The sequence below is a fragment of the Berghia stephanieae genome, chromosome 12 (genome assembly GCF_034508935.2).
Source record: "Berghia stephanieae isolate SIO BIC M18660-M18661 chromosome 12, UCSD_Bste_1.3, whole genome shotgun sequence".
Lineage (NCBI taxonomy): Eukaryota > Metazoa > Mollusca > Gastropoda > Nudibranchia > Aeolidiidae > Berghia > Berghia stephanieae.
This window is the reverse complement of record NC_088371.1, coordinates 31357709-31381708: the sequence shown is the minus strand read 5'-3', so window position 1 is coordinate 31381708 and position 24000 is coordinate 31357709. Positions and strand designations below refer to the sequence as shown.

The 24000-nt window shown below is 36.6% G+C and overlaps 2 protein-coding genes across 21 annotated transcripts in view; one reads left to right on the top strand and one right to left on the bottom strand.

Annotated features, from left to right (window-relative positions):
- LOC144957910 (uncharacterized) overlaps positions 1 to 24000 on the top strand; it is a 318367-nt gene that overhangs the window by 144285 nt on the left and 150082 nt on the right. The gene's annotated exons all lie outside the window — the stretch shown is intronic.
- The window catches only part of LOC144958138 (uncharacterized), an 84996-nt gene that overhangs the window by 25664 nt on the left and 35332 nt on the right, over positions 1 to 24000 (bottom strand). For 5 of the 15 annotated variants that reach the window (XR_013642360.1, XR_013642362.1, XR_013642359.1 and 2 more), the window contains exons 2-9: positions 21510 to 21869; positions 12262 to 12421; positions 10429 to 10543; positions 9076 to 9141; positions 7135 to 7209; positions 2403 to 2550; positions 1410 to 1483; positions 339 to 396 (exon numbers count right to left, since the gene is read on the bottom strand). Coding sequence is in view for 8 of the 15 variants with exons in the window: in XM_078889881.1 (XP_078746007.1) it covers positions 339 to 396; positions 1410 to 1483; positions 2403 to 2550; positions 7135 to 7209; positions 9076 to 9141; positions 10429 to 10543; positions 12262 to 12421; positions 21510 to 21669 (856 nt within the window). In the remaining 7 variants the exon portion in view is untranslated. Of the gene's footprint in view, positions 1 to 338; positions 397 to 1409; positions 1484 to 2402; positions 2551 to 6234; positions 6265 to 7134; positions 7210 to 9075; positions 9142 to 10428; positions 10544 to 12261; positions 12422 to 21509; positions 21925 to 24000 lie in introns of those variants that run through there. The other 10 variants (XR_013642357.1, XR_013642358.1, XM_078889879.1 and 7 more) reach the window with 6 other exon arrangements.

Here is a 24000-nt window from a genome sequence, read left to right as displayed (position 1 = left end):
ACTTTTTCAACTTGACTAGCTGTAAAAATATTTAGAAGTGAAATTAAGGTATGATATTTCCCGACTATGTACAAAAAAGGGGTTGATTTATTCATTTATGACAAGAACTCATTTTTAAAATAAAAATTGACCTTCTAACTAAACTTGGCAATATTTCTATTCAAACCTTTTTACCATCCGACTTATTATATCATTCATTGTAACATATTCTTATAGAAGAGCGACACGGTGAAGAGACATCGCAAAGCCAAGCAGGAAGAAGAAAGAAAGGAAGGGATTGAGGAGGGGAAAGAGAAAGAGGTGATGAAATATTGTCAGAAATAATTTTGTGACATTACCTTGTTGTCGGTTATAAGGTCCATCTGGTTTTCCAAAAGCTGGAGAATTTGCTTTCAACTTTGGGGAAAGAAAAAAAATGGAACAAATTTCAGTTGAATAATCACGTTTTTAAAATCTCAGTTCTTGACACAAAACAAAAGTGGCGGCACTCAGCGCTTTTATATTGTTTTGAACCAGCCGTTTTTGTGAGTAGTTCTCACTAAATTGAATTAACTAGACTATAAACGTTTAAGGCTACACATAGAGCTTTTTTTTAATGACGCAAAATATTGTCCATTACAACAATACTAAACAAGTCCCATCAATTATGGGTTCGGATGTCAGACCTGCATATATGCACACTCGGCAATAGCAACTGCCAGTATCTCAAGAGTGAAATGTAGAATATATTATACTATAGAAGTTTGCCCTCCATTTTCCCATGTACCAAATCAAAATGGAGGACAAACGAAGAAGAGGAAGACCCAGGCCTAGTTATATTTTTAAAAATATCCCAGAATGGACAGATATGAATGGAAGAGAATAGTACGATACCGGGAGGAATGGGCAGATATAATTTGTCAATGCAAGGTGTGGGCAGCCAACGTCAAAGAGGACGACGCTGAATAGCTAGTAAGTAATTAAGGAAGTGGGTGCTCTAACGACTGAGCTAGTGAGTGCTCTAACGACTGAGTTATCGTGACACTCAAATTTTATAAATTAAGCTTTAAAATTATTACTAAGTATCAGGTTCACACGAACATGTCACCGTTTTAAAATGGTTGGTAACATTTATAGTCCTTCAGAGCCATTATACCCATGGAGCCGGAGTTTATCCCGGATTCTATAGCGTGAAACAGACGATCTAAGTTGCCTGATATCCTTTGGATAGGACGCTAGTCTATTGCAATGTATTTTCCGCGGATCTAAGAGTCCCAGCTACCCATTCACTGCTGGGTTAGAAAAATATTTTTAAAATCCCGATTGCTCCCGGGATCGATCTTAGTCCCTTTGAGTGTGAAGCGAGTGCTCTACCAACTGAGCTATCGGGACCACCTTGGTGACATTTGGGTCAGTTGATATTTGCGTACCTCGTCAATCTGTGATCGAAGATGGTCGATTCTGCGTCTTTGCATCTCCAAATCATTAGGGTCCACGACCCCACCTGTTTGAAAGGAAATAAATATTTTTAAATATAAAAAGGAACATCCATCCTTTTAATTTGTCATCAATAACAACAGTGAAATGGCGTGGAAGCTTCAGTTTAATAAAAGAGGACAGATAAATGTGGACGTTTCGGGTTCCCCCTTTGTCAACTAAACAATGAATTAAACACTAAAGAAGAATGAGAGATGATTTTTTTATGCATGATGTCGTCAGGTCTTGCGATACAATTCCCTCATCGGTGAGTAAAAATATTGTGATATTTACTCACTTTTAGTGTTTCATTCATTGGGATTTGCTTTTTGTTTTTTTTTTTTTGTTTTTTTTTTTTTTTTTTTGGGGGGGGGGGGGGGTTTGGTACTCAATTTACATCCGTTAATAGAATGTTAGTAAAGAGCCTTTTTCAAGGACTCGACTATGCGCCGCTCGGAGCGCGACTCGAAACCTGGAATTGTCATCATGGAAATTATTGTCGGTGTTACTTGCTGAATGTGATATGGCCCAGTGTTATTCAAGGCTTGGACGTTTTCGAATGGAAGGGGCAAAGATAACTGGACACAGAGAGAGAGAGAGAGAGAGAGAGAGAGAGAGAGAGAGAGAGAGAGAGCGAGAGAGAGAGAGAGATTGGCGATTATGATTATTATGATGACAATGATGATGATGATGATGATGATGATGATGATGATGATGATGATGATGATGATGATGATGATGATAATAATAATAATAATAATAAGAAGAAGAAGAAGAAGAAGAAGAAGAAGAAGAAGAAGAAGAAGAAGAAGAAGAAGAAGAAGATGAATAATAATAATAATAATAATAATAATAATAATAATAATAATAATAATAATAATAATAATAATAATAACGACGATGACATTGACGATAACAGGACGATGCGCTAGCACAGCTGTTCCTACCTCCCATCTGCCTTCCAGGACTGGATGGATTATACTCATTCAACTGCCTTTCAAATCTAGGGTCAGCAAGTTTCGGGCTTCCGTTCTTCCTCAGCTGTTTGCCTCCAGCCCCGCCAAGTACGTCCAGAAATAGATCTGTCTCTCGTTTCTGTTGGGGAAAAACAAAATGTGGACACAAATCCAGATTAATTAAACCCATGTCGTCTCAGTTGTTAGTTTCTCACAGTCTGGCCTTCTTAGATTGGTGGTGATGATAATAATAATAATAATGATAATGATGATGCTGATGATGATGATGATGAGGAGGAGGAGGAGGAGGAAGAAGAAGAAGAAGAAGAAGAAGAAGAAGAAGAAGAAGAAGAAGAAGAAGAAGAAGAAGAAGAAGAAGAAGAAGAAGAAGAAGAAGAAGAAGAAGAAGAAGAAGAAGAGGAAGAAGAAGAAGAAGAAGAAGAAGAAGAAGAAGAAGAAGAAGAAGAAGAAGAAGAAGAAGAAGAAGAAGAAGGGGATGATATTTTCTTATATTTTTCTTTCTGCTTTGTCAGGCACTGTTTCACACACCACGTTCCAGATGTTTCCAATCATCACGATGTTTTACACATCCCTGTTTCTAATTTGACGTCAAAGGTAATTTTATTTTAAAAAATCACAACTTAAAGATAAGACAGTAGATAGTACTGACTGAAATGAATAAAATATTAAATGGCATCTTTTCAATAACAACATCTATCAAAAAACGATTCAAGTGCAAAGTAGTAAAAAACTGAACTCTATCTACTTCAAGCTTTAAAGACTGCCGACATAGAATACACCAAATGCGATGACGCAAGGCTCTATAAATACGACTCAATAACTTTAACTGGCATTATATCTGGATGAAGAAGATGTTAAAGAGAGTAATTTAAATTGAAAAATAATTTTGTTTTTGTTTTTGCAATTTAAGCAGATACATTCATTTTCCTCAGAAAAAATTGCAGATTTAACTTTAGTTTTGATGCTTTGGATCTTTCATTCACACTTGATAAACTTTATCATCCCGATGTAATATCGGTTTTAGGTGATGGCTCACATAATTTATACGATTTTTGATGATATTTATCACTTGATTCCAACTCAAGGTCAAGGTCAAGCCATGTATAATTTCAATTTTAAAAGAGTTAAGAAGAAAGAGACAGAAAAAAGAGTTTTGTAAAAATATAAAAAAGAAAATGTTAACCAAAAGGAAAAGCAAATAAATAATAATAAAAACACTATCCAGTCTCAAATCTAGTTAATCCATCTTAGTAAAATAGAGGAAAACCGTGTTGTTGTATATTGATGGGTTGTTAGATGGCTTTTTGTGATGCACAGCTTATACTCCGTTTATCGTCAATATCACATAATCTGGTATTCATAATGTGAGTAAATCTACTGGGACGTGTATAGATAGTATGCAGATAACGTCACTCAGGCCTTTGTTATGGTTTTTGCCATCCGCGTTTGTGAGTTGTTCTCACTAAACTGTAATAACCAGACTATAAAAGTTCATGGTTACACAGAGTTTGTGTGTTGGTCCGTTATACTTCCGGATGGCAATGTTGTGAACTCCTTGGCCAAGCGCATTCTATCTATATACCGGCCCAAACTATGATGCTTGGGTTACCATATTTATTTTTATTGAAGACAATTGTGTCTGTTCCCAGATTTGTCACTGGAGAGGGTGAGTGATGATACCTGAACTTCTAAAAAATCTACATTTTCTAATGCTGATAATTTTGACTTTAACTCTTTCCTTACCGGCCAATTTTCAGAATAATCATACCGACGTGCACTTATTTGCAGGTCTGACAATTTATTATAGCCTCATTGTTGTAATGGAAATCTCAAAAAATGACGCATATAATTGTCCATTACAACACTGTTAAACTAGGGCCATAATTGGGTTCGGATGTCAGACCTGCATATATGTATACGTCGACTCCTGCCCATCCATTACAAAAATTAGATTGTTTTGCTAAATTCTCAAGAGCAATAAGGGTACACTGGGTACTAACGTTTTGTTCAGGAAAAGCATCGTTATTACACAACATTCAAATGTTTAATGTTTATGTTAGGCCATTGGCCCATAGTCATAATATCTCTCTGAACAAAATATTCTAACAATTATATAAATAAAGGGATAACATTCTTTCACCAGTTAGTTATAACAAAGGTTCATTTTCATATATGTTGGTGAGTAAGATTGATTTCAATAAAAGAAAAACAAAAGTGCTGGTTGTATGGCAACAGATGTGACGATTTTTCTGTACTTGGTTAGCAGAGGGTTAACTCTTTCCTTATCAAACATTTTCAATATTTTTACCAACATGTCATGACTTCCTAACACTATAATTGGTTTAATAAAACTCAAAGCTAAGACTAAGAGCGTGCTAAACATAATTTTGTTCTACAAAATAACATCCAGTTCTTTTAAACTATGCAAATATTTTTCTTCAAATTTTGTGATGTACATGAACATTCTGTGTAAGAAAAATGTTCACTGTATCGTAACGATTGTGACGATTTTCCTGTAGTTGGTAAGGAGAGGGTTATGCTAAATTGTATTCACCCAGGTCATTCTGACACGATACCAGATCGACGCGGGAAGGGGTTAACTCTCTCATTACCAGCCATTTCTAGGATTTTCCCCAAAACGTCACACCCAACTAACACAAAAATATATTTTTCATCACTCAATCACAATGGCGGTAAAGTTTTGGCGATACATAATTTCTTTAGCAAAACATGTTCTAAAACACAATGTTCATTTTCCATAAACTTTATGATGTATAAGAGAAATTTGAATAAGAAAAATGTTGTTTGTATCGTAACGAATGTGACGATTTTCTTATAGTTGGTAAGAAGAGGGTTAACAGTAAGAACGATCAACTGGGGAAACTTTGCCTCTGTGAATTTGGAACATAATTTTGAGTCATCTCAGCTATTTTGTTCTAATGTTCTATGTTAAAATACTTGGATTTTTATCAAAGGACATACTTGACTCAAAACTAACAATTATTATCTATTCGGTCTAAATTTAAACAGGCAAAGGTACCCTAATTGACAATAAGATATGAAGTGAGTCGAAAAGTGCCAGAAGACAATAGAGAATAAAAAAAATTTTCGCGGGGTGGTGGGGTTTGAACCTGCGACCTTATTGGTACGACAACTCCGCCTGGCAGGTGAGAGCGTGGCTCTACCGTGTGAGCTATCCACGAACACAAAAATATTCGTATCAAACCCAAGTCATTTCTAGATCCCTCTCTCACCCACTTCTGGAGACCGCCGATTCGTTCCCTAATTGGATTCAGTAGTCTGATGTCACGCGCCCGGCAACGGCGGCCATCTTGGTTCTAAACAAAGAAAAGCATTACTTTTTATTCTTCATGCTGGCTAGAACTTTTCATTCCCTTTTCATATGCCTTGTGATCAGAATGTGTAAAAGTCAAAACATGATTAAATTGATGGGTTTTTTTCCTCTGGATACGCTTTTAAGCTCGCCGGAGAAATATTTCATACGGCGTCCGCCATTGTTCCGATAGTTTAGAGCCAGTGTTACTAAGTTACTAAGTTACGTCATTAGGAAGGAAGTGACGTTATGACCGTTGAAGACTATTGACAATACAAACAATTTAAGTAACAATGTGTAATGGAAAATGAAAATTGAGAAACATTTAGACGAACTGGCTTCTTATTTGTTCGATGCATTATACAAATTATACAATTTAATGTTTTCAAAGAGACTCTCTCAATAAGGTGAACTGGCGAACTATAATCATAAAAACTAAAATCATAATTTGTATTTTGATAATCTTACCTGGCTAACATTGTAGGGGATTTGGTAATTCTGCGAGTGTGTTTTTAATAAACATGAATTAGTTGTAAAGTGGCACAACAATTTCACCATACTTAGGTCATAGAAACGCATGTAATATAAAAACAAACAAACAAACAAAGCTACATGTTACCAATCATGATGATGGCCATACTATGTGAATGAAAGTCAGATGAAAATGGTAGGATCTTTAGTTATAAATCTAGATGAATCAGGAAGAATAAAAATTACGAATAAAAAATGCTGGCCTTTAAATGGTTAAACGAGTGATATTTATTTATTTATTTTCTTATTTTAATTTATTCATTCATTCATTCATTTATTTATTTATTTATTTATTTATTTGTTTATTTATTTATTTATTTATTTATTTTCGAGAAATAAAAGAGTATATTTTACAAAATGTTACAATCTACGGTGAACCGTCATGCACTTATTTGCAGGTCTGATAACCCAATTCATTATGGGCTCATTTTGTCATGGAAATCTAAAGAAAAATGATGCAAAACATTGTCCATTACAACAATGTTAACCTAGGCCCATAATTGCGTTCAGTTATCAAGACTTGCTAATTTGTGCAGCTAGGCCAAGGTATACATATTAGAAGGTCTGATATTTGAACGCAATTATGGGCTCAATTTAATATTGTTACAATGGACGATATGTTGCATTGGTTTGAGAGTATTTCCATTACAACAATGAGACCATAACAATTTTGCTTATCAGACCTGCAAATAAGTGCACGTTGATATAAGCTTGATTTTTTTTACTGATTTTTATTATGTGAATTACACAAGGGAGATAAAGGAGATAAACAAAATCAGATCACAGTTCCACAGCAAATGAGTCGTGACGTCATCATATTTGTATGCTTGTACTTACATCTCTATATCCAGGCTGATTCCTCGGAGAGAAATCCGTTTCTAGAAACTTCTGTCGTCGGTTGTTACCAGAACCCTGTAAAATGAGATGACGTGATTGAAACAAGAACTACAACATAATGTATATATAAACTCGCCTTTTACAGGTGGTGGGATATCTGATGTGTCTTATTATTATTATTAATACCATTATTATCATTATCACTATTATCATCATTTGTATAATGATAATAATAATAACAATAAATAATAATAATAATAATAATAATAATAATAATAATAATAATAATATAATAATAATAATAATAATCATTTAATAATAATAATAATAATAATAATAATAATAATAATAATAATAATAATAATAATAATAATAATAATAATAATAATAATACCATAAGACCACATAGCCGCACAATCATCATCATCATCATCATCATCATCATCATGACTCACCATCATTATCAATCAAAGCTCGTAATCCCCGTATCAAAGTCATGATGTTAAATCTCACAGACTTATTAATAGGAACAGACAATCCCCGTGATGTCATTCACCATGTACGTACGGCTATCATAAAGGATTAATCTTCAGAACAACGAGTGGCTACTAGGTTGTTATTGTACAAAGAAATCCCCCAAAGAGACTTGTTGATTGATAGAAGGAACCCAATGGAGTAAGGGCATCTCAATCGTATTATGAGTAACACGTGTATTTTAAACATTTGGCCAGAAAACTCGTCCTTCAAATATCGATCGGTTTGAAATGACCCTCATCTTGCCGAAGACTCTAAACCTGGGACTACTTTTTTTAAAAGGAAATCCCAGGTTTGAGAGTTTTTGATAGGATGAGGGTCATTTTAAACCGATCGATGTTTGGGGGACGAAATTTCTGGCCAAATTTTTAAAAATGTGTTTGTTTTCAATGTTCAGAATACGGCAGCATAGGCAACGACTTGATGATTGGTACAAAGAACACGATGGTGATGGCATCTAATTTTAGAACATATTTTGGATTAACCCTCTCCTTACCACCTATTTTCAGAATTTTCCCCAAAACTTCACACCCACCCACATTTCTTACTCAAACAGAGAAGCAACAAGCACATTCTATACGCAATGTTGTTCGACAATATGAAATCTGGATGAGAAAAGTGACGGTTTCATTGTAACAAATGTGACGATTTTCCAATAGGTGGTAAGGAGAGGGCTAACGTTGAAATTTGTTGTGTATTGGCGGACTCAAACTAGTGTGACACTGCTATAGTTTTCGACCGAGCATTCTTTCGTATATGTGACCCCTCGTCTCAAAACGGTATTAAAGTCGGGATGATTAAGATGCTGAAAATGGAATTTGTAGCCAGAAATATCAGACTAAAGTTGAGTTCATATGCTTTATAGAGGAGAAGGAATATCATATTTTACGGTGCTAAATACCAAAGTTTCATATTTTTGACCATTTTAACTATAATTTGACTTTTTAGCATCTGGTCCATCCCGACATAATACCGTTTTGAGACGAAGGGTCACATATACACTTTTTTTTTAATTCGCCGGAAAAGTCGTCATTCAAATGTCAATCCCATTAATAAAATGATCACATAACAAGCGTTATGTCTCGTCGCTCATGTTAAGTGTTGCTGTTGACCATGGACCACATGAGTACGTTTAGTGAATATTGCGCTGTACAAATACTCAAGATTGTTTTTGTCTTTTTGTTTGTTTGTATTTTTTTTCTTTTTTTTTTTTTTTTTTTTTTTTTTTTTTTTTGGTTTCGTATTTTGTTTGGTTGTTTTGGTGGTTTTGTATTATTATTATTTTTTTTATATATATAAAAGGGGTCATTTAATTTTACTACACTCAACAACACATTACTAACGGATGGCGGGGTGGGAGGAGGAGAGATAGCCTATCGTTACTTTCATCACTAAATAATATCATACCTTTGGTGCTCCGTGTCCCTGATTTTGTCTGTCCCAAGGAAATGTCTTGGATAGCTGTTCCATACTCTGGAATAGATTCATAGAACACGTAGAGATGGCAAAGACATTTTCGCAAAGTACTTTCCGTCAGATCTAACATATCCAGCTACCCAATAATACTGGGGGTACAAAGTGGCATGTGAAGCGAGTGCTCTACCAACTGAGACATCGGCACCCCCAAAAATGAGAAAAATAATAGTTGGAAAAAGAGAAAACTTCACCGGAATAGAACTCGAACTCAGAACGTCATTGATTGGACACGCTTGAGATTGAGCATATATAGGGTGAAAAAGGCAATGATGATGATGATGATTAGTCCTCGGAATAGGTTTCATACAGGTGGTATAACTATTTCAGTGGCAGGATGTATAGTCAGATTCTTTGGATTACGGGATGTAAAAGACTGAGGATGGATGATCTTTATTGACAACCAGCACATGTGTGTTGATTTGGCAAAACACGTCGGATGTCGCATTAGCTAGTTTTGAGATATGAGCGAGTAAAGGTGAAAAATCGTCATCTGCATGATCCGCATTTCGTTTGTTCACTTCGTCGTTTCTATTATCCATCCAACTACATTCTCACAAAAGGATTAGATATACAATTTGAAGTTTATAGATAATTTAGTTTAATCTTTTTATGAGCTCTTTTGAAACGAAATACCTTCGAAACGGACCTGAAATCTGCCTATGAGGCTGGATTTCAATCCAGCGCATAGGACCAAATTATTCACCAAACCCTGACAGTAAGAGGAGGATGAAGATGAGGAGGAAGAAGAGAGGACGGAAGATGAGGAGGAAGAGAGGGTGGAGGATGAGGAGGAGAAGTAGTAGTAGTAGTAGTAGTAGTAGTAGTAGTAGTAGTAGTAGTAGTAGTAGTAGTAGTAGTAGTAGTAGTAGTAGTAGTAGTAATAGTAGTTAGTAGTAGTAGTAGTAGTAGTAGTAGTAGTAGTAGTGTAGTAGTAGTAGTAGTAGTATAGTAGTAGTAGTAGTAGTAGTAGTAGTAGTAGTAGTAGTAGTAGTAGTAGTAGTAGTAGTAGTAGTAGTAGTAGTAGTAGTAGTAGTAGTAGTAGTAGTAGTAGTAGTAGTAGTAGTAGTAGTAGTAGTAGTAGTAGTAGTTAGTAGTAGTAGTAGTAGTAGTTAGTAGTAGTAGTAGTAGTAGTAGTAGAAGTAGTAGAGAAGTAGAAGAGAAGAAAAAGAAGAAGAGAAGAGAAGAAGAAGAAGAAGAGAAGAGAAGAAAAGAAGAAAGAAGAAGTAGTGTGGGCGAATTAGGTCCCAGGTAGGAAGGGGGGATGGGGGGGGGGGGGGCTATTACCCTTTTCTTGTCGTCTTCCCTCTCCATCCTCTCTCTCATCTTATTTTCTTTCATCATCCGTATATCGTCATCCATTTCCTCTCTCTGTCGTCGAATTTTGTTGAGGCCTTCCTCTCTGTTCAAGTAAACAATGTTTAAAATTCTAGTTACGTATACGTTCATTTCCAACAGAATAATTTACAATTAAATACAAGGCACCTCGACGACAGGATTATATGCGACATATCCGTTTTAAGTTCCCTTTATATTCATCCCATAAGGAAATTTGTCTCGAGGGTCTCTTTCAACGGAAGACTGCAATAACCCGGGCGTCAGCTGCAGTGCAGCGCCGCAACTTGAGCTAGGACGAGGTGACTTGCTCAAACAGTGCAGTGGCGGGTGATCGAACTCGGTACCTTTCGGGTACGAAGCAAAGATCGTACCACTGAGCCACTATGCCCCCCCCCCCCCCCCCGAGAGCTCTTATATAGCGCAATATCCATTAAATGCGTTCAACGCCCTTTATAAGGTTTCCCAAGCCAAACAGCAACACATCTCATGTAAGATGGACGAGGCATGACTGACGTTTTACAGGGCATTACTCAATTTTCTATCCACGTTGTAGTCGATGATTCCACCACTCCTATTCTCTTTTTACACCTAAGGAAGATGAGAGAAAGTGAATAAAGAGTTGTATGCAAGGACTTAACTCTGCACCGTTCGCTGATAGACTCATACCAGGGACTTACAGGTCCAAAGACGCCACCAAGCCGCATCAAAAATTTGAAGTCACAAAACAAACAAACAAACAAACAAACATCTCAACGTCTCCATCAGTATTAGAATGGACGATTAAATTAAATTAAATTGAGCTTTTATATAGCGCAATATCCACTAAATGTGCTCAAAGCGCTTTACAAGGGGTCCCTGGTCAACAGCAACATTTAACATGTAGGACGGGACATGACGCCTGTTAGGCGATATTACAATTTTTCGGACAGAGACAACGCTGTTAACGGCCAGGTACTCATTTTACACCTGAGTACGGTGAGAGAATGTGAGTAAAGAGCCTTTTCCAAGGACTCAACTATGCGCCGAGCGCGAGGCTGGAACCCAGGACCTTCCGATCCTAAAGCGAGTGTCATACCACTAGACCACATAGCCGCACAATCCTTGAATCCAAAGGCTAGTGTGTGAACACTACACCACCAACTCATCCTGGTATATTGCCGTGCAAAATAAAAAATAAAAAAGAGCCTTTTATATAGCGCAATATCCACTAAATGTGCTCAAAGCGCTTTACAAAAGGTCCCTGACGAACAGCAACACGTAACATGTAGAACGAAAAAAAAACGCCTGTGAGGCGATATTACAATTTTTTCCGACAGAGACAACGCTGTTGACGGCCAGGTACTCATTTTACACCTGAGTACGGTGAGAGAGTAAAGAGTCTTACCAAGGACTCAACTATGCGCCGAGCGAGACTGGAACCCAGGACCTTACGATTCGAAAGCGAGTGTCATAACACAAGACCACATTGCCGTGCAAAATAATTATTAACAGTGATTTACTTTTCCTATCCTTGAGTTTAAAAGTGGTGGCCCCACGCATAAACCTGATAAGTCATATATTTTCTTGGTCTTGTAGTATGAATGAGATGTGGTAGTGGCGTTGTTACGATGAATCTGTAGTGGTTCATTCATCCTGTTTTGTTGATAAAGGGGAAACCCGAAACGTTCATTTGATCTGTCATTGTAATAAAATTGAAACTTACATTCAATTTCATATCATTTATTTCTTCGAGCTTCGAGCAGCAACATTTACATTACCCTTAATCACTGCTATAAAACTTACATCATAGGGTTAGTGTTGTTGTTGTTGTTGATGTTGTTGGCGTTGGTGTTGATGTTGTTTAGTTTTGGCTCTCTACGTGGTGGTGGATGGGGGTGTCCTCTATCATAGGCATCGCCACCATAGGCCATTCCCATTGGGCTGTCGTCAATGCGTGGCTTGGCTGAAAATAAAAAAAATAATAAGTAGATATGAAGAGAAGACAACGTATCCAATTGGCTTCAACAGCCATGACGTCACTTCCCTCGTAATGACGCATGGTAACTTAGTAACTGGCTCTAAACTATCGGAACAATGGCGGGCGCCCTTATGAAATATTTCTCCGACGAGTATAAAAGTATATCCAGAAGAGAAAAACATTATAAATTTGATCATTTTTTGACTTTTATACATTCTGATCACATGACATATGTAAAGTTTTAGCCAGGATGAAGAATAAAAAGTACCAATTTCTTTGTTTAGAACCACGCTGCTCGCCGTTGATGGGCGACGTGACATCAGACTATTGAATCCAATTATTGCGCTCGTTAAACCAACTACACGTATTGAAGCGTATCTTTTGTGGAGCTATGTGGTCTTGTGAAATGACACTGCCTTTAGATCGGAAGGTCCTGAGTTCGAGTCCCGTTCAGAGAGGTGCATAGTTTAAACCTTGGACAAGGCCTTGTAACCTTAAAAAAAACGATTTCCTTATGGTTGAATAAAGTTTAATTATTTGTTTTATATTTATTAAACGATTACCATCAGCAGGTAGAACGAAATTGACTTCTTCCGTAATTTCACAGCACTCATATTATCTCACCGCACTCAGGTGTAAAATGAGTACCTGGCCGTTAACACTGTTGTCTCTGTCCGAAAAAAAAATTCTAATATCGCCTTTTGACGTTATGTTTAGTCCTATATGTCAAATGGTGTCATTGGCTTGGGATCCCTTGTAAAATTCTTTGAGCATGTTTAGTGGGCATCGCTCTTTATTAATTCTCGATACGAAAAAAAAAAAACAAACTCATAGCTTGATGGTAGCCTTCAGGACCTCAGCCTGACACTGACCAAAAATTAGCGTCAAAAAATACAAGTTGCCGGTCATCAAAAGAAAGTGAATTGTGAATGGTATTCAATATCATAATCATGGAGATGGGGGCAAAGAGATGGAGGTAAAGAAGAGATACAGGCAGGCTGGAATAATTGGAGGAAGGTAACTGGAGTTATGTGCGACAAACGAATATCCGCAAAGCTGAAGGGGAACATATATACAACAGTTGTAAGACCAGCAATGTTAGATGGACTAGAGACAGCAGCTACAACAAAGAAACAAGAAATGAGGATGTTGAGACGGTCACTTGGCTGGACAAGAAAAGATAAAGTGAGAAATGAACGAATTCGAAGGTTGACTGAAGTGAAGAATGTATCAATAAAGATGAGAGAAGATAGATTGAAATGGTTCGGGCATGTAAAGAGACGAGAGAGAGGGAGGGAGTGCATGGCAAGGAAAGTATTGGACTTACAAATAGCGAGAAAGAGGAAAAAGGGCCGCCCAAAGACTAGATGGTGGGGTAAGGTAAAGGATGGTATGAAAGAACTGGGCCTGGAGGAAGATGGTGCGCTGAACCGAGATGCATGGAGCCCGGAGATGTGGCATTCATTATGACAACCCTGCAAACTGGGGGTAAAGCTGAATGAAGAAGATTCAATATCATAACCAGTAGAATCTATTGTTTCCTTGAGCACGACTAACGACAACTCACTTTTAATTTTATTTCGGTGATTTTTGCCTAGACGTAATTTATATGAAAAAAATTAAGCTTTTTTAGAGGGCAATATCCACTAAAAGCGCTTTACAAGGGGTCCTTGACCAACAGCATCACGAAACATGAAGAACGAGGCATGACGCCTGTAAGGCGATATTACAATTTTTCCGACAGAGACAACGCTATAACGGCCAGGTACTCATTTTACACCTGAGTACGGTGAGAGAATGTGATTAAAGAGCCTTATCCAAGGACTCAACTATGCGCCGAGCAAAGGCTCGAACCCATGACCTTCCGATCCGAAAGCGAGTGTCATGCCACTAGGCCACGTAGTCGCATCGTCGAGCTTTCAGTAGTTAACGAGAGCTTCGGCTTGACACCGTCCAAACGATTACACACCACAGTAAGTTAGTACGTGACGACCACCAAAAGAAAGTGAATAGTAATTTATATTCAATTATAGTATAAATATAATACAACCAATGGGATCATAATTTGTTTCCTTGAGCACTAATAACAACAACTCGCTTTTTCCCTCAAAGTTGAGTCGTTGGAAAGGCTCCATTTCTTGCATTCTCACCCTATTAAGTAAATGCGTTTACTGTCTGATTCAGTCCCTTGATTAGCGACTTTTTGATTATAATATCCCCTGATATTGATTGAATACATTTGCCACCAAATTCAGTCTTTTGTCATCTGGGGTTTGGGTGATCTTAGAGTTTTGTTCACAGGTAGATAGAAGTTTTCAAGCCCTTCCAAATGTTCTTTTCATGTGACACAACTACAACTCAAGGGTACAATAGGCTTCAACAGGCGTGACGTCACTTCCCTCGTATTGACGCATGGTAACTCAGTAACTGATTCTAAACTATCGGAACAATGGCGGACGGCCTTATAAAATACTTCTCCAACGAGCATAAAAATGTATCCAGAGGAGAAAAACATTATAAATCTGATCATGTTTTGATTTTTATTCATTCACATGATCACATGACATGTGAAAAAGTTCAAGCCAGCATGAATAATTTAAAGTACCGATTTTCTTCGTTTTGAACCAAGCTGCGTGTTACTGGGCGGACGTGACTTCAGACTATTGAATCCAATTGGTGGCAAATGCATTTCCCTGGTACTTGTAGGGCAGAGAAGTCATATCTACACCACGAGTTGTATTTTGACGTATGTTATCGTTAGTAGTGCTCACGGAAACAAATGATCCCATTGGTTGAACCGTAGCCTTCATAAACTTAAAGTCTAACACGAGGACAATGTATGTATTTTGACGTATTTGGTAGATTGGTTCACCGCCCTTTATGAGCTGTCGCTAAGTGCTCAAGGAAACAAATGATCCCATTTGTTGAACAATAAAATACAACTCACGATTTGTTTTCTTTTGTGGTCTGTAAAAATGGACAGATAGATAACCACGCCTCTCAGACAATCGTCATAATGTAAACAATGGCAGTGATTGGTAGACACAGCAAACTACACATGTTTTACTATCGATGGTTTGTGCTTAAGTAAAATACTCACTGTTCTACCGCTTGATCAACAGAACCAACACCGAAAATTATGTGTAAACCTAAACGTTTATAATCTGATCAAGAAAATCGTGTGATAACTGGTCATCAATTTGGCGGTATAAAAACAATAACAATGATCAGAGAGGGGTCGATTTCATTCACGTTACTGTTTATAAACAACCAACTCTGTTTGTCCGAGCACGTGTGAGGGTGTGTCAAAAATTTCATGTTTTGATTGGTCAAAAATCTACTGGTTAAAATGTTGGTCAGTGTCAGGCTGTAGATAGAACGGAGTTGACGTCACTCAGGTCTTTGTTATTGTTTTTTGCCATCCATGTTTATGAGTAGTTCTCATTGAACTGTATTATCCAGACTATAGATAGTATGCGCTTGGCTGAGAAGCTCATAACATTGCCATCCGGAAGAAAAGCGGACCAGCACACAAAACTTTGTGTAACCATTATCGTTTATAGTCAGTTTAATACAGTTTAGGGAGAATTACTCATAAACGCAAATGGTAAAAAAACAATAACAAAGACCCAAGTGACGTCAACTTCATACTATCTATAAACGTTTAAGGTTACATATAGTTTTGTGTGTTGGTCCGTTATAATTCCGGATAGCAATGTTGTGAGTTTCTTAACGAAGCGCACAGTATCGATTCTAAATTTGCTGAGACACAAAGTAAATGTTTGGTGTTGGCAGATGTACAAAAGAGTTTTCGATACCGTGAAAACGATTACTGTATATGTCGATTTAGCTATTCTAGAATCTTATGATGCATCCCATCCCACCCAATCATAGACAATTTTTCAGTAAGACGGGATCCCTCTTCCTCCATCCTGGAGACAGGCATCTATAGAGAAAGGCATCCGTGGAGACAGGCATCCGTGGAGAAAGGCCGTTCGCGAATTTCTAAACGACACGTTTTCTGACAGGCGGATTGGGAGAGATTGACTCGATTACCTAGTGCCCCTGGTTACCAGACATTTGTCCGTATGATTTTTTCCCAATGGGGCTACATCAGCGATATCAGCGGCATTGGGTTTTTTTAGCTCCCAAACCAAATGTTGGCATGCTTACCATTATATAAAAGACCTGTTATTGGATTCATCACGCCACAACAACTACAAACCACATGGAAATAACTTGGAAATAGGGTTAAGTTTGTTTGTAGGTAACCATGGCAACCATATTGAGGAACGTTACGTAAAAGATAATGGTAAACAAAATGTAAAACTGTTATGTAGATTTTAAGTACAATTTTAAGCTATTTTGGCTATAAAGTTTTTCTGATGAGGATGTTGTTAAACAGGGAAAGAATCTATGAAATGTAACCAGCTTTGGAAATATTTTTTTTAATTGTATGAAAATGTTATAGGTAACATCGGAGGTCCTAATAGCTCAATTGGTAGAGCACTTGCTTCACACGCAAAGGGACCGCGATCGGTCCCGTTGTCCACCAAACAGTGATTGGGTAGCTGTGTCTCTCGCTTACTTACTCGTCGAGTCATGAGGCGCATAAGGCTATGTGGTCTAGTGGTATGACACTCGCTTTCGGATCGGAAGGTCCTGGGTTCGAGCCTCGCTCGGCGCATAGTTGAGTCCTTGGAAAAGGCTCTTTACTCACATTCTCTCACCGTACTCATGTGTAAAATGAGTACCCGGCCTTTAACAGCGTTGTCTCTGTCCGAAAAAATATGTAACATCGCCTAACAGGCGTCATGTCCCGTCCTAAATGTTAAATGTTGCTGTTGGCCAGGGGACCCTTGTAAAGCGCTTTGAGCACATTTAGTGGATATTGCACTACATAAAAGCTCTTTTTTTATTTTAAAAGACATGTACAAAGGACTTCCATTTCTGTCTGTCGGATGCATGGACATCAGCCACCCTGCTGAATGCACTCCTTGGCATCGCAGTTGCCTCAATTCTGACGACATGTCCTAGCCATCTCCATTTGCGTCTCTTCAAAGTTGTAGCTATGGGTCTGTTAGATCTGAATGAAAGTACTTTGCTTTGGACTAGCGTCTCATCCAAGTTCTGACTGTAAAAACCAGGATAAACTCCGAGGGCCTAAAGGCACATTTTTGACTGTTTTGAGTTCAAATTTACTTTTTGGTATCTGCCTCACTCCAACATAATACCATTTTGAGACGATGGGCCACATATTACCAATCAACAACGAATGGTTATGGTAATGAATAGTTATCATATGACCAATCAACAACGAATGGTTATGGTAATGAATAGTTATCATATGACCAATCAACAACGAATGGTTATGGCGTGTAATAGTTATCATATGACCAATCAACAACGAATGGTTATGGTATGTAGTAGTTATCATATGACCAATCAACAACGAATGGTTATGGTGTGTAATAGTTATCATATGACCAATCAACAACAAATGTTCATGGTATGTAATAGTTATCATATGACACATCAACAACGAATGGTTATGGTGTGTAATAGTTATCATATGACACATCAACAACGAATGGTTATGGTGTGTAATAGTTATCATAATACCAATCAACAACGAATGGTTATGGTGTGTAATAGTTATCATATGACCAATCATATGACCAATTAACAACGAATGGTTATGGAGTGTAATAGTTATTATATGGCCAATCAACAACGAATGGTTATGGTGTGTAATAGTTATCATAATACCAATCAACAACGAATGGTTATGGTGTGTAATAGTTATCATATGACCAATCATATGACCAATTAACAACGAATGGTTATGGTGTGTAATAGTTATTATATGGCCAATCAACAACGAATGGTTATGGTGTGTAATAGTTATCATATGACCAATCAACAACGAATGGTTATGGTGTGTAATAGTTATCATATGACCAATCATATGACCAATTAACAACGAATGGTTATGGTGTGTAATAGTTATCATATGACCAATTAATAACGAATGGTTATGGTGTGTAATAGTTATTATATGGCCAATCAACAACGAAGGGTTATGGTGTGTAATAGTTTTCTTATGACCAATCAACAACGAATGGTTATGGTGTGTAATAGTTATCATATGACCAATCAACAACGAATGGTTATGGTGTGTAATAGTTATTATATGGCCAATCAACAGCGAATGGTTATGGTGTGTAATAGTTATCATATGACCAATTAACAACGAGTGGTTATGGTGTGTAATAGTTATCATATGACACATCAACAACGAATGGTTATGGTGTGTAATAGTTATTATATGGCCAATCAACAACGAGTGGTTATGGTGTGTAATAGTTATCATATGACACATCAACAACGAATGGTTATGGTGTGTAATAGTTATTTATGACCAATCAACAACGAGTGGTTATGGTGTGTAATAGTTATCATATGACACATCAACAACGAATGGTTATGGTGTGTAATAGTTATCATATGACACATCAACAACGAATGGTTATGGTGTGTAATAGTTATCATATGACACATCAACAACGAATGGTTATGGTGTGTAATAGTTATCATATGACACATCAACAACGAATGGTTATGGTGTGTAATAGTTATACAAAAAATGCCCCGATTACCAGCTGGATTTGAAATTAATCAAATGCTCAATAATCGACGAATGATAAATACAACGCCGTTAACTTTAAGTGCGTTTTGTTTGTATTCGGTTTGGGTGGAAGGGGGGGGGGTTGATTTTATTTCTACTTTTTTTTAACGCAATATAAGGCTAATTAAGATAGCGTTATATAAAAAAAAATCTCTATATTCTAAAATCTAAAATATATTATTATATCAGTGCAAACTTTGGCCACGAACACCTTTTAAAGTTTTTATGACTCTTTCAAAACTTAAAAAAGATTTTCTATGTTCTGTAAAATATCCTTTAAGGGTCACGTGATCTCAACTCCATTAGATTAACCTGATAAATGTCGTACTCTGAAAAAAATCTCGTATTATCATTTTTGGTTTTCTAACCCGTCCTTCAAAAATCGATCGATTTAAATGACGTTCGTCTTGATAAAAACTCTCAAACCCGGGACATCGTGAAGTGTCAGATTTGAGAGTTTTTGCCAAGATGAGTGTCATTTAAATCGATCTATATTTGAAGTACGAAGTTTTTTGGCCAAATTGTTGAATACGAGTTTTTTCCAGAGTACGGTAGTTAAGTGGTTAAGTAGTATAAAGGTGTGACTGGTATTTAGTTCCACTGTAATAGACAGGTAAACAGATTATAATATTATATACGAGGAAGAAGGCGGTCCGATATGAAATCGATCGGGGTTTGCATTGTGATTTTGTATGGCCATAGAGTGAATGCGCTTGACACCTGATTCGTTCCATTTAGATATTATGTATATCTTATATATATATATATATATATATATATATATATATATATATATTTATATCTGGTTTTGAATTGTGTTTCTGTGCTGCCAATGCATTGTGCTGTAGTGTTGTTGGTGGTTATCTTAGCGTTATAAGTGATGACCTTTTGGGAGTCACAACAATAAGTATCGGCAAACAATTAATTTCTCGCTCTCATTGATAAGCATTTCCCCACAGAACCACTGGCTACATAAAACAATAAACAGGAACTACTTTTAAAAATAAGCTACAGCTACCTAGATAACATGAAGCAGACAATCACGAACCACAACATGCAGATTCTAAGTAACCCCAATGATAAAAGCATAACAACCTATTGCAACTGCAGGAAAAAAACCCATTACTAAGATCTCTACTAAGGGGAATCTAATAAAATACAAAAATATGTTTTTAAAATCAAACCGAAAGCCATTACTTCAAATCGGCTTGACTTCAAATGTTGCATACAAATATGTTTCATGAGTACTTACTATGATACTTTTATAATTTGAACAACGGACGTACTGCTAATACTATTTTGCAGGCATTTCTTTTTTCGAGTTCTTTTGTGAAAACGGCATAGAATCTTCAACATTTTGAATACCTAATCATTTTTATTACTATGATACTTTTATAATTTGAACAACGGACGTACTGCTAAAACTATTTTGCAGGCATTTCTTTTTTCGAGTTCTTTTGTGAAAACGGCATAGAATCTTCAACATTTTGAATACCTAATCATTTTTATTACTATGATACTTTTATAATTTGAACAACGGACGTACTGCTAAAACTATTTTGCAGGCATTTCTTTTTTCGATTTCTTTTGTGAAAACGGCATAGAATCTTCAACATTTTGAATATCTAATCATTTTTATTTAGGGCAGGTAGAATCAGTTAGGAAATATGTGAATCATAAATTCATATCTACAAATGAATTCGATCTAGACTACGAAGATTATGTATCATTTAAAAAATCGACAAATTTTGTGTTAAATTCAAATTTGATATCTCAAACCAATTATCCAAACGTCACGACAAAAGTTCGAAACTTTCCATATAAACATCAGGTAATGAGTTTAAAAAGTCGCGCAAAGCTTTCGCATGTTTGCAGATGTCGGAGCGCGCGCGCACACACGCACACACACACACGTACACACACGTACACGCACACAAACACACACACATATATATATATTTCGCCAAATTTGTTGTATATTTTGTTGCTTCATCTGTGTTCCGGTACAATACAATCGGCAGAGCACTCGGCTCGCATGTCAACGCCAAACCATTTAACTGAATCCTGATGCCCCTCATGAATTTTTCCTGACCACTCTTTCCATCCAATAGGGATTGGATAGCTTGGTTTGTTTGATCTAATGGAAAGTACTTTATTCTGCACCAACGTGTTATCTAAAAGGTAACAAGTGATTGCCTTTTAAAAAATTCTTAAAAGTGAGCTTTATATAGCGCAATATCCACTAAATGTGCTTTGCAAGTGGTCCCTGGTAAACAGCAACATTTAACATGTAGGACAGGACGGATTTTCATAGTCAGTTTAAAGACATAAGGCAAGAAAGCAAACCCCGGATCCGCGAGCTTTATGGTCTGGAGAACTACTTACCTGGGTCAAAAAAGGAGGCTTTTCCAAAGTAGTTTGGGACTTGTGGTTCATGAGGCTGATACTGATCCTCTACGGTCAGCGGAAGTCTGGGCGACACCATGTTTTGACTGGTGTAACCTTTCAACCGGAAGTCCCTTTGTAATCCAGCTCCGGTCATCATATTGCTTGGTTCTGATTGGCTGAGCGACGATGCTTATGTAAATCCGACCATTAGCAGCGAATGAGGAAACAATTGAATTCTTTAATGAACTTTCTTATGTTTGTTTTTAAAATCCGATTCTGTTTTCAATTAATTTGTACTTTATTTGAAGTATTATTATTATTATTTAAAGTATAGTTTTAATAATTCCTTTTCTTAGACTAAAAAAACAATCACGTGTAATGAAGAATTCTGTTCAATTTTACACGATATAAACTACATATTTGAACAAAATGTGGGTTGTAATAACACAATAATAATAACTAACACGAATAAATGTTCACGAATTTAGCACTTAAAGTGCTACAGATCAATTTTGAAGATCTGAACAAATGTGTAGGAAAGGTGTCAGACAAACCAAGAAAGAAAAATACAAGAAAGAAAAAACATCCCAAAAAAAAAAGTCTTCCTCTAAGGTTAGATCCCCAGTCAAGATAAACTGATTATTGGGGGATGGGGGTTTTTTTCTTGTATTTTTCTTTCTTGCTTTGTCTGGTACTGTTTCAGACACTCTTCTTCAGATGTTTATCTTACACCGGTGCCTGCTCCCTATTTTCTTAATCAGATAAATGTGAACTGCGTTATACCAACACGCTTTGAGAACTTAACATACTTTGCACTATACTGGGTCTGGCACTAACTCATTGAATAATTTTATCATTATAACAATATAATGGTAAAATTATTTAATGATAAAGTGATATTATAGCCCTTACGATTGTATAAACATTGTTACATTGTTTTCACCCTGACAAATTTGACTCCCTGAATACGTTAACAAAATTTACCATCCATCACCGATGCATGTAGGAAGTCAATCAGGGATCAAAATATACGATTTTTGACCGATTTCAAGAAATATATAGGGAATGAGATTAGCGCTACTCTTCCGCTAATCTCATTCCCTATTGACGTAAAAGCCGAAAGACCGAGTTTACAATAAGTTATCGATTTCGATTAAAAACCGTATTATAAGACCTTATTATTCTCATATCTAAGAAATTTTAGGAATGCAAAATGGTAAAATTGAATGGAATCTAACACCATAAATTATAATTTGTTTGTACAAGTCATCACCAATCCGTCAGATATCCTATCTATCTCACCCGTATCTTAATAGGAAAAAAATAAGTAAGGCGGAAAGGGGGGGGGGGTGTTATAATCAAATTTTGCTTATGAATTATTATAATATCAAACCAAAGTATTATTAAAGGATCATATCAACTTCTTAAATCTTTTCAAAATATCAAGTACGAGAAGAGCGTTGAAAATTAAAAAGACAAATGAGTGAAGAAGTGCGAAGTGCTCTCGATATTAAAAGTGAAATAGAATTGTGAATCAAAGTGAATAAAATGAAATAGAAAGCCAATAAGAATATTAGGATACGAGGCGAAAAATATATAATAATAATATGTACCGAAATCGAAGGGAAATCAGAGAACAAAAATGTGTTGAGTCAGTGGAAGTTTGAAATAAAATTAGTAAGAGAATGAATTAGAGAAATGTGTTTGACACCGATTTGTCCCACATAGTGAATACTCCCATAAGGACAACTTAGATGTATTGTTTAATTTACGAGCCATATTTACTCAATATATTTCCGTTTTACTTTATGCACGGGTAGACGTTTACATATATGCAGGTCTGTCATCCGAATTCACGTATGGGCCTAGTTTAACATTGTTGTAATGGACAATATTTTGCATCATATTTTGAGATTTTCATTACAGCAATTAGTCCATAAGGAATTGGTATAACAGACCTGCAAATAAGTGCACGTCGGCACGAGTCCACAGATTGTCAGAAACAATCACGCGTCAGTTTTACGACATTCAGCTCACCAATGGGCACGGCTGAGCGGTTTTACCAAACGTTACTTTTACTCAAAACATGGTGACTTAATTAACCAACCCTAATTGGATTCAATAGTCTGATGTCACGTCCGCCCAGCAACGGGCAGCTAGGTTCTAAACAAAGAAAAATCAGTAGTTTTTATTCTTCATGCTGGCAAGAACTTTTTCACATGTCATGTGATCAGAATGTATAAAAGTCAAAACATGATCTCATTTATAATGTTTTTCTCCTCTGGATACACTTCCCTCGTAATGACGCACAGTAACTTAAAGTAACTGGTTCTAAACTATCGGCACAATGGCGGACGCCCTTATGAAATACTTCTCCGACGAGCATAAAAGTGTATCTAGAGGAGAAAAACATTATAAATCTGATCATGTTTTGCATTTTATACAGTCTGATCACAGCCAGTATAGTAAGAATAAAAAGTACCGATTT